The following is a 17507-nucleotide window of genomic DNA, read 5'->3' on the forward strand; positions in this document are numbered from 1 at the left end:
AGGTAGTGTCCTCCCAAGTTCATGTCTACAGAGAAATGGTATATATTAACAATTTCAGTCAGGATTTATGCCCCATCACAGTACAGAGACTGCACTTATCAGAGTTACAAATAACTTGCTCTTATCATCTGATCACGGCTGCATTTCTCTTCTAGTGCTTTATATCTAAGTGCTGTCTTCGACACAATAGATCACGGAATTCTCTAGAATAGGCAGGAAAATTATGTTGGCATTAGTGGACTTGCATTCGCATGGTTCAGGTCCTATTTATCAGACTGCTACCACTTTGTATGTGTAAATGAGGAATTGTCAAAACAAACAAAAGTTAAGTTTGGAGTGCCACAGGGATCAGTAGTAGGGCCTCTGGTTTTTTCCTAATATATGCCAATGATACCCAACTTTATATTTCTTCTAAACCAAATTAGCAGTGTATCAATTAAATCAAAGATTGGATGGCCAGAAATTTCCACTTACTCAATTCTGACAAAACAGAGGTACTAATTATTGGACCAAAAACCTCTAAAAAAAAAGCCACTAAAATATAATCTGACTCTTGATGGATGTACTATTATGTCATCTTCCACCTCAGAAATATTGTTAAGTCCTTCACAATACAATTCTAAATACAATTATTATTTGAATATTTAATTATTTATTTGTATACACAATTTACAATTACACAATGATGACTCTAAGACTTTATAGATATTACAGTTTAATTGTCTGTTAAAGCATGATTTTCTGTAAAGCTGCTTTGAAATGATGTGTGTTGTGAAAAGCACTACAAAAATAAAAATGACTTGACTTGTTTTAATAGAGTCTTTTACACTTTTCAGAGGAATTAACCAATGAATGGCATATGTTTGTCTCTACATTTTCAAAGCTGGGATAAGAAAAGTATTTTAAATACTTTAAAATACTTTAAAATACTAAGTATTTATTTATATTGAATAAATACACTTCAAACTACAGAAAATAAATATAAAAAACTGTCTAGTCCACTTTTCTGCAACACTGAAAACTAAGCAGCTTTGAAGTTTGTATTCTTTGTATTGAGCTAACAGGCCAGTCTGTGATTTTGGTAACACATCTTTTTGTTCTGCGAATTTGCTGATCAGAGTTCAACAAACTTAAACTTTGGTATGCAAAGAAAGACAGTCTTGTGCATCTGCACCTTTAGTCTTATTAAATAAATAACCATTAAAAAATATTTCAGATTCAATATGTAGTAATCCAAGGAGCTTTTTTCTGAACATCTGCAAATGGATAGAGTTCCAATTATGGACAACTGCTTCACTGGATTGATCATCACCCTGCCATTAAATCTCAATAGGTATTGGTTCTGCAATGGCAAGGCATGATACCTGAGTACTTCTTGTTATTTATATAGCTGTATTGTGTTGTTGTTCTCTGTGTCCTTGCCATCAGCAAATTGTCAGCACATTTTTGTCTTCTGTGGTTATTTGTAAATGTGGATGTGTTTGTGTATGAGTGTTTGCGTTATTGTTCACTGTGAGGACATGACCATGGAAAAGTAGCGGTTGTGGCTCGCTTTCATCAGAAAGCACACCACCCCAGCGGCTTCCTGCCTCAGTCCTCCTACCTCCAGGTATGAGGCCAGCGCGGCGAGCACTGGGGGCGATTCGGGGACCACAATGTGACCACCTCCGCCAGGTAAATCCCCCACAGACATCCCACTCCTCATTTGCTCCGATTAGGGGCTCGAATGAGTGCACCGGCTTGTCCCAGGGCGAGTTTGACCTCTTGTTCGGTGCCCGCGAAGGTGATGAGCTCTCGAGTGCAGTGTCGGAGAGCGGCTCATCCAGTCAGATGCGTAAACCTCCGCTGGGCTTCCCCCCTCAGGCGTGGTCATCCACTTACAGGCGGACGACTGGCTAATAATAGCTCACTCTCGAGGCGCGTTGTGTGCGCACAGGGACCTGGTGCTCTTACATCTCAGCCGGCTAGGGTTTCGAGTCAACTGGGAAAAGAGCAAGCACCTCCAGGTTCAGAGCATCTTTTTTCTCATTCTCGATGACGGTGCGCGAACGAGCACTCCCAGTCGGTGCTGACCTGTTTGAAGGCATTCAGAGAGAAGACAGTGGTTCAACTGAAACTATTTCAGAGGCTCCTGTGGAATATGGCATCATATGCCACATATGGCTGATGCATATGAGACCGCTTTAGCACTGGCTCTGGACTCAAGTCCCAAGATGGGCATGGCGCCACAGGACACGTGGCTTGGCCTGAATGAAACGTTACTCTTAATTCAATAAAGCAAATTAAGCTTTATTCTTGACAGTTTTCAGCAAAACAGTATCACACACACACACTACGTCTTTTCAGTTCAACTTCTGCCGCTATTGGCGCTCTTTTATCCCACTGCTTCTCACTGCAACATAAATCAGCTGTTAGACCATTCCCACACAGGTGTGAATCCTTTACCACTCACCTCTCCCGGCCTCGCTCTCCAGAGACCACAGCTCGACCACGCCCCCCGCCTCCACAGTACTCTTCTGGGAAAATAAACAAAACTATTGACAATTTATCATTCACATAGGGGTAATCCTGGTTCATTGTTGTGACAAACTAAAATCTCTTTAAAATAAGGTCAAGCCTTTCGATACGTCCAGACTGAACTTCCTGTTTCAATAGGACATATGTGAACACAGGAAAGAAAATTCTGTCCATGGGACTTTATTACCATGGTTCCATACACCATAATTCCAGAACTGAAGGTTTGTGGCATAGGTTTTCAAATTTAGCAGCTGAAATCTAAAATGTACTTCAGGTTTTTGCTCAAATCATCTTCATTATCATCATCATCTTGCTGAATGTCATTGAGCATCATTTAATTTTGTCATAGTCATAGACGTATATTTGTAAATGAGAGCATTTTACTTGTGTGAAATTGTTTCTCTTACAAATACACTTTGCCTGCTTTCCTGTTGCTCTTTGCCAAGTCTGTGGGGAAGGCTGGCTTGAAAGCCTCCCATCTTCCCCACTGGCAGCTCCTCCATTACTTACAAAGCGTTTCATCTCTCTCTGCTGTGACTGGGTGTACTGTGCTGCTTCTGATTAATGACTGTGCCATTCCAGCTCAATTTATTACCATACATTTCACCATGCTGTAGAATCCCACTCATTCACCCTGTATGGAGGTATTAACATTGTGCCATGGAACTAGACACTATAATACTAAAAATTATTAGAACTTATTTGTCTGCGAAATCCATTAGGTTCACTTAAAAGAATAGTTGAGATGGAAATAAGGAGAAACATTCTGCTGCTCATTTGCACATCTAAACAGAATTAATAGTTATAAGAGTATTGTATAATAATAAGGTGTAATTTTTCAGTCATGGCAGACCACCTTCCTTTCAGGACTAAATGTCTGACAGCACAGAATAGAAACAATCAAACTGTGTCAGTAAAATGTAACGTATGATAGCCTACATTACTTCAGCACATTGGAAGTTAAAGGGAGAGTGATAGTTCATACAGATAAAAGAAAATATTATATATTATATATTTTACTCACCCTCTTGTTGTTCCAAACCTGTATGATTTAATTTCTTTCTTTGAACAAAGGAAATAAGGCAGAATTTTAGCTTCAATTGCCATTCACTTTCATTGCATTTTCTCCATTCAATAAAAGTGAATGGTTTCTGAGGCTAACATGCTGCCTTAAATCTCCTATTTTTATTCCATGAATGCAAGCAATGACATAATTTTCATTTCTGGGTGATCTATACCTAGGGTGTAATGCTGCAATACTTCAATGGTGTAGAAATACAGAATTTCACTTCCACAAGTTAGACAATAAGCAGAAATGTTCACTTTAAAGGTGCAGTATGTATGATTCTGAAACCCTTATTATTGACACCTGTGGCCATTAAGTGAACTGCAGCCAGCTACCTGTTGCTCGTGCACACACTCGCTCGCATATATTTAAAAAAATGACATAACGTACAAAGAGGCTGAGCGTGTTTCACCAACATCGTGCTAACAGACAATGTAACATAATTAAAATTACACAGTTGTGATTGTTTTACTACAAACTTGAGATTATATTTGAACTCTCCAGTGCTGGAACAGGGCTAAAACAAAGTGTGGATATAGGTCTGGCTATGTGAGACTGTAGTTTGAAGTAATCACTTTTCTTTGCATGATACATTGACTGCATTTATACGATGTTTGTGTTAGCTCGCAAGCCAGCTTTATCAATAGCTACTAGCTAAATTTGGTGGATGAAAGTAGCTGTTTATAAAATAGACTGTACATTATAAATATGTTGACACAATTCAGTATTTATGTGATTCCATCACAATTGTCATTTTGTTATATCGATGCGCTATTGTTTTATAATAATATAATGTATATATTTTCTGTATAACCAAGTTAAGTTACACTAATGAGTGGGTCTTTTTGATTTATCTTGAACATTGTCTAGCATTAATTTCATGTGTTATTGTAGTTTAGCTAAAATTACACAGATCAATCCTTATGGCACTATATTTCACATGCTTTGCAGTTATGTAAGCTTACCTGTCCAATAAGAAGAACACCAATTCAGGGTCGGTTTTGATCCCCAAAACCGAACGAAGGTCCCTCCAGGAATCAAAATTTTTACATATTGCACCTTCAACAAAGAATGTTTGTCAGTGCTTTTGTGCCCTTCACTGGCTCAGCACTAATTGTTGAAACTCTGTGTATAGCTTTAATGACAGATTGTGATGGTGTGAAAGTACAGTATGTCCTTATTAAGCTCTTCACACTCACTAAGTCTGAACAAACATGCTTAGACTCCTCACCCCCCAGCCATTTATTCAGTTCAAGTCAGCTTTTTTCTGATCTTCACATTTCACCAGACAAGATTCATCTTGCACTTGTGGAATCTGACTAAGTTCCTGCTCCCACAGCCCAGCCTCCGCTTTTCCATGCCAACAGCTAAAACCCAGCACTGCCTCATCACCTGTCTATCTGCTTTTACTTTCTAACTGTGGTGGTACTTTTTCAGATTCAGCACCAATTTTACCCATTATTTCATGTATTCTTTCTGTTGTGCACTACTTTAGCTGAAGATACTTGAAAGCACTAGCCGTCCTAAATTATACTCTCAGATGTTCCTCTCTTCATGCTTCTGTTGGCTGCTTTTTGGCTGTCTGCTGTTATCCACCCATTAGACAAGCAAAATGGAATTTCTAGCTATCTGCACCCTCTTAGTCTATTGCTTCCCTTTCAGTCATGCTAAGGTAATTTGTTTTCAAGGGCTGTGTTTCACCCCCCTTTTTCTACTGGCTGATTGCCTTGTAGAACAGACCTGTCCATGTAACATTATCCTTGGTCTATGCTCTTTACCTCTAATTGATCTAGTGAATTGTCTAGTGAATGCCAGGATAACCAGGGCTTCTGACATACACATTCTTCTCAAAATGTTATCTTTGGCTGTTTTTGTTTTGCTGTTTAATGGAACTTTAAAAAGTAAATATATGTTTTAAACCTGTACATTAAAAGAGTGAGAGAAAATATAATTGAAGTGCATGGTAACATCTCTAATTGTAGATAAGTAATGTTTCTCATTATTTAAAAAAAGCTTTTTACATTAGGGTATATGCTGAAGCCATATTGATTACTTTAACAAACTAAAATGTTAAATATTATCATTATTATAATTCGTTTTTTTAAATGGTTGAGTTGGGTCAAATAGTGAAGGAAAAGCCACCAATAATTCATCAGCATACAAGGGTATGAAACTTCAATACTGTTTAAAAGACATCCCAGATGGATACTTTGATATTTGATACCAATCTAACCTTTGAAAAACTAATTTCCAATATTTGTAGAACTGCATTCTTCCACCTCAGAAATATTGCTAATTTACCGACACATGCTATCTGTTTCTGATGCCGAAACAGCTGGTCACAATGCAGGATTGTTCCCAAAAGCGCTTAGCAAAGCGCAGCATCATAGTGAAGCTTTTTGTAAAGGGAACAAGGAATGTAGGCTGTCATCCACGCAGCCTGACCGAAGCAAAGCGATTGCGTTTACTCGCATGATTAAACGAAAGTTAAGTGCTGCCTGCTTGTGAAGCGTGAAAGGCTTGCACATGCTTTACGAGTCTGTTGGGTATACTGCAGTCTCGTCACATTTTAACTTTTAGTTTAGCCTCCCATTCATCTCATGATAACACGCTGCGTGATCATGAGGAAGGATTACATAAAGATGTAGATTGGAATGCGGGTGCTGAATTTCGGATGAATATACGAATACTCTCTTGCTGTTGCTGGCATGCCAGTGATTACCCCACTGCATGCCAATGTTGGCATGCGTGCCATAGGTTGCCGACCGCTGGTCTAGAATAACGACTTATCTATTCAGCCAGGCACACCTAATTTATCCCACAATTCATAGTTATGATGCTTTAGAACCTGTCAAAACCGAAAACACTTATTCACATTCGTATTCTTTATCCCCGCTTTATAGTGAATGGCATCTATGCTAATTTTATTCTATTTATTTCCCTGTCTAAACCCAGAGGATACCAAAGCTTGCCAGATTAATTTCCGGTCCTGCCTTATGTTCGATTCCCACTGTGGTGCTGAGTGATGATGAACAACTGCAGGATTCTTCACAAGACACTGTCTGAAACATGGACTCAGGATGGAGTTCACCAAAATGTCCTGCCATAAGCTTCCAGCTGGACTGCGTTGCTGCTCACTGAACTATACCTATATCAATTTGGTCAAAGGAGGGACAACACTCTCTTAAAAAAATTAAATACATAGCAAATTAATTAAATTAACCATTAACCATTAATAAAAGCCTTCATCAGCCAAAATCAAAGGACAATGCATCTACGTGTATTTCCTCAGTTAATTCGGGATGACTTCAAGGACTTTAACTCAAAAATTTACTGTTCATACGAAATCATTTTGTATAATCATTGACACACAAAACTTACTTAGTTGACTAATTTTAACCACTAATAGTTCTAAACATAAATAACTAATATTGGCATTATATACATTCATCTTCTGTTATAGCATAATTTAATGTAGCTGCTTTGAAATAAGGCATGTTGTGAAAAGCACTATACAAATAAATGACTTGACTCACTTCATGAAGATAAGAGAATGCCCAGAGAGCTTTGAAGAAGCTAAAGTATACAATGGTTTTATTTTAATTTATTGGTTATTTCTTTCAGCTGTATTATTTAATAGTTTTGGTCACTTTACCATTCTAAAATTTTGAAAATAATAATAATACTGAATGTTTAGGTGTCTCCAAACTTGACTGGTAGTACAAAAAACTAAAAATTAAAAAACAAAAACAGTAAAATATAGGCATGACTGCAAAATCACTTTAACGGAAAGATTATATCAGTGTTTGCTTTCTGACTTTTGATCTGTTCCAAACCAAGTTTCCTAACTGCAATTTAAAGGTGCACTCAGTAATATATATATATATATATATATATATATATATATATATATATATATATATATATATATATATATATATATATATATATTTTTTTTACTAATTATAGAAGTTATTATTATAAAGAAATTATTTGTAATTTGGAATACTTATGTATAAAATCATGACCACTCACATGAGATGAAGACTCTAATTATATGGATAAGCTTATTAAAGTCATGTTTTATTCTATGAAGAGGGTCCCCTCATGGAGACAGCCATGTTAGGCTCACATGACCAGCTGAATACAACTTGCTTAATGTCAGTAATCATCCTGTTATTGGACACTTTTAATCATGAATTAAAGGTGCACTCAGTAACCTTTTGTTTGTCATCTTGGACTTACGGTTACAGCTAGTAGTGTGAAAAAGCATAATTCCAAATCAGTAGTTTTCAGTTACAGATGCCATTGTAGAAATTCACTATTCACAATCAGCCATTATTAATTTAATCAAAGAGTGAAAATGTCCAATATCAAGATGGTTACTGAGATTAAGCAAGTAGTATTTAGCTGGTCATGTGATTAAAAAATGGCAGCCCCCATGAGGGTGCCATCCCCCAAACGCTTTAATAAAGTTACTGATATGATAAGCGTAGGCCTACTCATCTCATGTGAGTGTTCATGATTTTATACATATTTTTCAAAATTACAATTAATTTATTTAGGAGTAAAAAATGTTTTAATGGGGGACAAAATACAGAGTGCACCTGTAAATTATTTACTGCTGACTGTGAATAGTGAGTGACTTTCTACAATGGCATCTTTCACTGACAAATATTGCGTTTGAATTATGTTGCATCCATGCCCCTAGGTGTCAGTGTATGTCCAAGACAAAATAAATGCAAAAAGTGTCTGTTGCACCTTTAATGCTGAAACACCAAATAAGCCCAAAACAAACACTACTACACCCTCTCCAAGGCCTTATCGCTGTTTTGTAACATGGAACAGAAGACAAGTACAAACTAGTTTCTTTCAAATCTGTGCTGCTGCCTATATAGAGATGCTGAGAGCTGCATAGGCAGGATCATAAATCCATATAACAAACAGATCATAAATCTACTTTCACCAAGATGCTATTAGAGCACATATGATGATGCCCCATCCCCCTTCATCAGAATCATCATATTTCCTATATGTACCCTCTTGTGTTAGTTTTCATGACATCATTATCAGACATGTTTTAAGGTGGTTATGAATACATGATACAGTAAATGAATTGGAATATAGAGAAACAAAGAGTACATGGTTCTCTGTAGCATTTTAAGCCATCAGCTATCATCTGCAACACTGAGTATATTTGTACATTTGTCATGAACACTGTTCATTATAGTCATGAATATGCAAAAATTTAAGAGTGGGTAGCATAACTAAGGGAGCTTTTCAGGTTTCTGTGAAAATATTCCCTGAGCTGCACATTCAACCTTTGGCATGTGGCATGAGAGCTAATTAGAACTATGCTAATGTGCTCCCTCAGGCCGAGCGACTGAAGAGGAAACCAACTATGTGCTTTGATATATCTGTCATGCTTCAGCAGATACTAACAAGGATGACTTTGAGACACTACAGCAGGCCCTGCTTAATACATTTCTGTATTGTTATTGTTTTCTTTACAGGTGGTTTCATCAGTTTTATGTTTGATTTTCAGAAAATTATTGTGACATTTCAGTATAGAAGTGGAACAATAATTAGCCCCTACACATATGGATTTGTAAGCCTAAGTTGGTCATAAACTAAGTGCTAATAATTTTGATAAACGGTAAAGAAACAAAACTAGTCTCATAAAATGAATGTTACTGTAACCTGATGTAACCAGAATAGGTATGCTATGCCTTTAAGTGGGTACGTGATGTGATAGGGCCGGCCACGGTTAAAGTCTCGCGGGTGTCAGTGAAACCGTGTTTGTTCTCATTCTCTGGTCAATGAACGTGGGTGTGTGTGGTTTCTCCTATACTGGCGCTTTGGAAGAACTGCTTGCGTGTTACTGCTGTGCCCGACAATTCAGCGATCACTTGTGTCTATACTCTGCCGAGTTGCGAGGGCCAGCAGTTGCGGACGTTTGTATGGAACAGACTGCGTTACGATCCATTTTTGTGTTTCCGTGAGACTGTTATGTCTCAGTCACCCCTGTGAACATAGCGGATTGAGTATGTTTCAAGACCTTCGTCGGGCAGTGGCCATCGTTTCTTTTTCCATTGAAAATTAGATAAATTTGTGTTCTGTTTACCTTTTGTTAATCTAATCGTCATTTCATCCTTTTTTTGTGTTCTTTGTGGTGTTCATTGTTTGAAATCTTTCTGTTTTATTGATTGGGGTATAACTGTATGGGAGGTCTTATTGGTTTGCGTGTTTTACTTGTGGTTTGATTTGGTCTTGATTTTTATCTGATTTTGATTTTTGCTTCCTCCCATGTGGTGTGTTCTCCAGTTTATGATTCTAGTTTGATTTGGTTTACTTTCAGTGTCATGTCTATTGTTGTTTTCTTATATAATATAATGTAAATTTATAATTTGTCAGCTCGATCAATTTGAGTTATAGATTCATTATTTGATTTTCTTTAATTATTTGTATTTCTTTACTGAACCAATTCTGATTTGTTTGGAGCATTGTTTTCATTTTACTTTGTTCTTTTTGCTTAATGTTTTCTTAAATTGAGTTGAATTGTGGGGTTTTGGTTCGTTCTATTTTTTCGTTTTGAAATCACCTCTAACTAACATTGCTGCTACTCAGGTTATTTTCCCAACCATCATATCTGTGGAGAAGGCTCGTATCTGTCATAGTTAATAAATTATCAACTTTTGTACTCCGGCTTCCAGTTCATTCATTTGAACCTCCTGTGTTAGATAATAGCATTATTAGGGTCCCCCCATCCCAGGAAAGTGGGGGTGGCGTAGTTAAATTAGTCAACACCTACCACTGCTAGGTTGCCCAGGTCACATTACAATAACAACAATTTTTTAAACTGACTTTTACTTGCTTTGTTCTACATTTCATCGCAATTTCCTAAATGAACACTAGTGGAGCTACAACAACTATGCGTTTAATTCACTTTCGCTCAAATCATGAGTACAACTTCTGATTATCACTTTTTAAACACTTATTTATCACACAATTTTTTACATTTAACTTGTAATACAGACTCACCAACATTTATATACTTGTTCCAATGTGATTAGATTCCGCTCATAGGCCACATACTTGCAACAAAGGTTCGGGAGTGAAAACCGCATTTAAATGCGCGAGTGAATCCTCCACATTTTCATTCCATGTGTGTACAGAATACAGGACTGACTCCCGCAATTGCAATTATTGACAAATGATCACCATAGCAATACTGCAGCATCTTGTACCTGGGAAACATGAATGCCACCAGTTTAACCTGTTTTATGTTTGCTGTTTTTGAGCAATGACTTTTCCACCAGAGACAGATTATATAATCCGGCAATGTTTAGTTAGCTGCCGTCAACAGAATGGTCATTTTGTGTTTATGTGGGTCTAAACGGATGTTGTTAAACAGCACGCATGCGCTGGACTGTAATGTATGAGTTACTCCGAGCTCTGCAGGGCTGATGACTGAAACTACTCTGGAGAGAGACACACTGGAATATATAAATAACGTAGTGTGCACAATTTGGACTCAAATGTATCTGGTTTGAGACCAGTCAAGCACACAAGCTGATGCGTAAGACAAAAGTGTCATAGAAGCGACACACAATTACTTTTGCGCTTTGAGCATAAGCGCTTGCGCTTGCATAAGCTTTGAGCGCCTTGTGCTTTCTCACCTCAAAGCCATCACCGACCCCCTCCTGGACCCCCTGCAGTTTGCATACAGATCCAACAGGTCTGTAGACGATGCAGTCAACTTGGCCCTCCACAACATCCTCCAGCACCTGGACTCCGCAGGAACCTACACCAGGATTCTGTTTGTTGATTTCAGCTCTGCCTTTAACACCATCATCCCGGCTCTGCTCCAGGAGAAGCTCTCCCAGCTAAGTGTGCCTGACTCCACCTGCAGGTGGATCACTGACTTCTTGTCTGACAGGAAGCAGCATGTGAGGCTGGGGAAACACGTCTCCGACTCACAGTCCATTAGCACTGGATCCCCTCAGGGCTGCGTTCTTTCTCCTCTGCTCTTCTCCCTGTACACTAACAGTTGCACCTCCAGTCACCAGTCCGTCAAGCTTCTGAAGTTTGCGGACGACACCTCCCTCATCGGACTCATCTCTGATGGTGACGAGTCCGCCTACAGGTGGGAGGTCGACCACCTGGTGACCTGGTGCAACCAAAACAACCTACAGCTCAACGCTCTAAAGACAGTGGAGATGGTTGTGGACTTCAGGAAGAACTCAGCCTCACCTGCACCTGCCCCCATCACCCTCTGCTACTCCACAATTGACACTGTGGAGTCTTTCCACTTCCTGGGAACTATCATCTCCCAGGACCTCAGGTGGGAGCTGAACATCAGCGCCCTCATCAAGAAAGCACAACAGAGGATGTACTTCCTGCGGCAGCTGAAGAAATTCAACCTGCCAAAGTCAATGATGGTGCACTTCTACACAGCCATCATCGAGTCCATCCTCACTTCCTCCATCACTATCTGGTACGCTGCTACTACTGCCAAGGACAAGGGCAGATTGCAGCGTGTCATCCGGTCTGCAGATAAGGTGATTGGCTGCAATCTGCCGCCGCTCCAGGACCTGTACGACTCCAGGACCCTGAAGCGTGCTGGAAAGATTGTGGCTGATCTCTCCCACCCTGGCCACACTCTCTTTGAATCACTCCCCTCTGGCAGAAGAACAGTTTCTTCCCATCCGCCACTTGCCTTATCAACAATGCCTGGTACCCACCCTGACACTCTCCACCTCTGGCTCTACATTTCACTGCTCTACTCTGCTTATTCTTATTTTATACTTACTTTTAATTGATACTGCGTGGACATATTTATATTTATATTGCTTATATTTTTATTCTTGTTCAAATATTTAGAGACTGTGTGAATGCACCTACAACACCACAACAAATTCCTTGTATGCGTAAAAAACGTACTTGGCAAGAAAGCTTTTTCTGATTCTGATTATTTGTTTCAAAAAATGTGTTTTTCGATTCTTATTTTGTTTTTGGACACTTAATTAGGTTTAGGGTAAGGATGTCTGTTTTGTTTACCTTTCATTGGATATTAGATCACTATTGGTTCGGTTTAGGTAACAAATTTAGGTACTTAGGGAGGTACGTTTTACTCATTAAAACCTCCATGTAATAGTTACCTTAAAAATGTTGACTGATTATGACACCATTTCACATGCTTTTGGTGCCCCCCGCTGAACATTTCACAAGGAAACTACAGCCAAACAAGTTGGCATGCTATTTCCTTTTGCAATAATGTTGCCATGGTCATGTAATGTTCATGAGATCAGGCTGGAAAAAAAAAAGAAAAAAAAAAAGATGCTATATCTTCAAATATACACTGGTGGCCAAAAGTTTGGAATAATGTATTTTGCTGTTCAGAAGGATATTGGTACTTTAAATCACCAAAGTGGCATGATCATAAAGTATAGTCAGGGCATTACTGATGTCAGCATCATCACTATTTGAAAAAAGTCATTTTTTATCAAATCTAGACAGACCCCATTTCCAGCAGCCATCACTCCAACACCTTATCCTTGAGTAATCATACTAAATTGCAAATTTGGTACTAGAAAATCTCTTGCCATATATTTAAGATATACATAATATATTTGGCTCGTTAAATGAAACTTAACATTGTATTTGTGTTGGTTTTTGATTTGCCACAGTATGCAATAGACTGGCGTGTCTTGAGGTCAATATTAGGTAAAAAATGGCAAAAAAGAAACAGCTTTCTCTAGAAACTCATCAGTCAATCATTATAAGTACATCAGAGTCTCTAGTTTGAGAAATAGATGCCTCACATGTCCTCAGCTGACAGCTTTATTGAATTCTTGTTTTCGACATTCTACATTTTTAGGTAATTTAATCGGCTGAAAATCTTGTCTGGTTGGATGAAAATGTTGGTGTTGTACATGAGATCGGCTGCTCTGTGAGTATGTGTTTGTTTCCATGTGCGTTTGTTGGCATTTCTGTTTGACAGTTTCATGATTTTGGTGCGAATGATTGCTTCAGTTAGATTATTACTGGCTCCGCTATCATTATCTCTACATGTCGCTCATTTTCTCTGGTTTATTTAGCTCACCCTCTTCCTTCAGTGTTTGTCTGATTATTGCATTGTGTTGCCGAGTATTTGCTGTGTGTTTCACATTTCAGTCTAGACCTTTCGTCTGTGTTGGTTTTTGGATGATCTTTGTGGTCATCTGGATGCTCATGTCTCTGCGATCATTTGGATGCTCATCTCTCTCTCTCTCTCTCTCTCTCTCTCTCTCTCTCTCTCTCTCTCTCTCTCTCTCTCTCTCTCTCTCTCTCTCACTCTCTCTCTCTGCACTGCCAGCCCAGTTGTGCCTCCTTTCTCTCAGACTCACCGTAGGACTGACTTGTTCCCGGCAGTGTTTCCAGCTCTCTCTCTCTCTCTCCAGCTAAGGACTGGTCGGAACTGTGGACACTAGTCGGATTCCGACATTCCTTCTCTTAGGATTCTGTGGATTACTGTTTTCTTTTTTTAAGAAAATAAAGATTTACATTTTTGCATCTAGCACTTGGGTCCTCACCTGTTCTTGACAAAGAAAGATCTTTTTCACATTTTAGTTCATTTTCTGTAGGGAACAATGATATTATTATATTATATTCTCCAAAAACAATGAATAGCAACAAAATACTATTAAACACCTGTTTGTTCTCGGTGATTAAATCAAACATTTTTCAATAACTGCCCAGTAAGTGAAATTACTTTTTTATGTCTCAAAAGCACAAGATTACCTACACATTTTACATAATTACACAACCTAATAATAATAATAAACTATCTTTCTTTGTCTGTCTCATTCTTCTGCTTCTGTACTATTCTAGCATGACACTGAAGATATTGTTGACTTTTGTCTGACTTTTTAGATGACAATTTTTGTTTTATTATTTTCCCCATTTGTAAGAAATTTGTCTGCTAAATGACTATATGCAACTAATGCCCCTAGATCATACCTGTCAACATGGGGGGTCTAAATACATACAAATTGTGCTATTATTATTTAATGTGCTGAGTAACGCCATTTTCCCCACTGTGTCCGATATTAAAATCACACACATTGCAAAAGGCGTGGGCTTTGTCGATATGGCTTCGAGATATTAAATTAAAGTCTTACGTCCAGCTTTTGTTAAATTTACATTAATATATAAAAAGAAATTTCGCCGGAGCACCACCTGAGTCTTGTCCTCCCATCAACCAGTGATGCTTGATTCAACTTCCCGCATCTACCTGCGCAGATATCAACAGCGCAACTGGGTTTTGGTTGCCAGGTTGAGGCCACAAATGGGTTAAAATTTGTATGATGTGTCGATTGTGTGAGTACGATGCGTTTCAAACAAGATCTGGCAACTGGACAACCTTAGAATAATATATATTGATGTGATTACTCATATAACGAGGTATGGGCCATACAAATGACGGGAGATTCCCGGGAGAAATAACAAAACGGGAGGGGGGCGGGAGATGGGTGTGAAATAAGGGAGACTTCCGGGAAAAACGGGACTGTTGACAGGTATGCCCTAGAATGCTCCACTATATCGCTGTATATATATATATATATATAACCACACACACACACGTTGTGTTTCCATGTTTTATTGGGACTTTCCATAGACATAATGGCTTTTATACAGTACAAATAGTCTAACCCCTAAACCTAATCCTCCCAGAAAACTTTCTGCTTTTTTACATGTTAAAAAACATAATTTAGGATGATTTGAAAGCTGTTTTCCTCATGGGAACTGACAAATGTTCCCACAAGGTCAAATATTTCGGGTTTTACTATCCTTATGGGGACATTTGGTCCCAACAAAGTGATAAATACACGTTCACACGCACACACACGCACACACACACACGCACACACACACACACACTTTCAACCAGAAAATAAGCACATTTTACCTAAGAGTGCCTTTAGTCACGTTGTTGTATTATAAATATATAATCCAGAGAGTTTTCAGAGATTTTTGCATATAATGTTGACCATTGACCACCCTGGCCTGCACTCCAGATATCAGCATTGACCATTGAAAAACCTGCGATCTGTCAGTCCTATCCTAATGTCACTTTAAAGCTAATAACTAATTTGTTATTTAGCTGACACTTTTGTCCAAAGTGTCAGGACTTATTACAGGACAGTCCCTTGCTTAAAGATTTTATCCATTATCTAAGAAACTTCACTCTTGAGAAAACTGTAATAATAATTACATAAAACTATAATAATTAGGCATTTTGTTTTGCCTTTGAAAATGCAAATTCAACAGTCCATGTAGATGTGCTTAGCAGAAGGAATTACACCACCTTTTATCTTTGGACTAATCCCTTTTTGTGAATCCACCCTGAACAAACGGAGAGAAACTGATAGTGAGCCTGTATTATAAACGGATCAGGAAAAGGCGAGTCCACTTAAGCACCTTTCCGCGGTAGGTGGTGCTAAACTCATTCATATTTTGACGGTACCTCACACATTTTGTAGGATGATTATCTCGCTCACTAGTCTCAGCGAGTCAGCGCGCTGCGCACGAGAGCAACAACCTCATAATTCCTGGATATTTTGCGCGAGGGACAGTGCGCGAGCGCAGCGCGCAGGAAGAATTCGCCTTTCGTTCGCTGAGAGCAGAAGCGCTTGAGGCTGAGGAGCAGAGCGCGCGAATGGTTTTCAAAATGAACCGTTAACGGACGTTGAAAATGAAGAGGCTTTCTCGAAAGCTGACTTTAGCTCTTGCGGCGCTGTTTTGGTTTGCCGCTTTGCTTTATTTCATTTTGCTGAATAGTCGAAAAATACTACCTGACCAAAGAAGCGAACAGCCGCAAGTAAAGGAGGTGAGTGATAATACAGAATTGTCCTGGATGTGTTAATAAAGCAACTGACGCCGCCAAGAATGTTTCATAACGACGTTACCTGTTTTAGAGGCTGAGAACGGTTAATAACTCTTAAGTGATAATTTCTCGTTTTGCCTTTTTCTGGGTGAAATTATTTGTGAAAGTGCGCCATTCGAGACTTTTTTTTTTTTTTTTAACTGTAGCCTAACTGAGCCCACAATAAAGGGCGACTCATTATTTTCTCATCTGGTGGGGTGCGAAAAAATATGGCAGAATTTAGTCAGTTGAATACTCCCTCACAAATTAATCTAAATTAAAAGTAGGCTATATTCTGCCTTTCCCACAGGAGTCAAATATGAAATAATATGCTTTGGGATAGCCTTTTTACATTTTGTTTATTCACAAGTATAAACCTCAAAGAACCAATTTTCCCACTGCTTTCTTTTTCCATCAGTAGATCACTTTTGTAAATACAATGAACCCATGGAAACAGCTTTCTTATGCAAGTGCAGTTATTCTAGACTGTTTAACAGCCACTCTATTATCACAAGAGAAAAAATAAAGTGTTTGAAATTAAGGCAATAAGCACATTTGTCATTTGACATTTGTCTCTATAAACTAGCCTATGTTGCTGCTATATTCAGCCACAAACTTTCTGACCCTGGTGGTTTGAAGTGGTCATGATAACAATGATCTGTATATTTCTTCTTATAAGACACATTTTTTACTATTTATGTGCAAGCTATGAAATACTTCACAAGGTTCTGAAGACCCAGCGTCTTTTACCAGGAGACAATAAATAAATCATTCCATGTTGGAAAAGTCACTATTGTTCAATATACCACCAACAAGTACAAAAACAGTATGAGATGGTGACTGTATCTGTTGCATTAAAGGGATAATCCAAAATGAAAATTCTCTCATAATTTTCCCACCCTCATGCCATCCAGATGTGTATTCAGGATAGCGGCATTTTGTTTCCTAATGGGAATGACAACGAGGCTGTGAGGGATAGACTAACAGTCTCTTTAATGGCACGAATTGTATAAAGCT

At 38.5% G+C, this 17507-nt stretch overlaps 1 protein-coding gene across 3 annotated transcripts in view; it reads left to right on the plus strand.

Annotated features, from left to right (window-relative positions):
• The first annotated feature begins 16137 nt into the window (after nucleotides 1–16137).
• LOC127623551 (polypeptide N-acetylgalactosaminyltransferase 14-like) overlaps nucleotides 16138–17507 on the plus strand; it is an 84385-nt gene continuing 83015 nt past the window's right edge. For all 3 annotated transcript variants that reach the window (XR_007968074.1, XM_052097933.1, XM_052097936.1), the window contains exon 1: nucleotides 16138–16454. Coding sequence is in view for 2 of the 3 variants with exons in the window: in XM_052097933.1 (XP_051953893.1) it covers nucleotides 16320–16454 (135 nt within the window). In the remaining variant the exon portion in view is untranslated. The remainder of the gene's footprint in view (nucleotides 16455–17507) is intronic.

Source organism: Xyrauchen texanus, chromosome 30 (genome assembly GCF_025860055.1).
Source record: "Xyrauchen texanus isolate HMW12.3.18 chromosome 30, RBS_HiC_50CHRs, whole genome shotgun sequence".
Lineage (NCBI taxonomy): Eukaryota > Metazoa > Chordata > Actinopteri > Cypriniformes > Catostomidae > Xyrauchen > Xyrauchen texanus.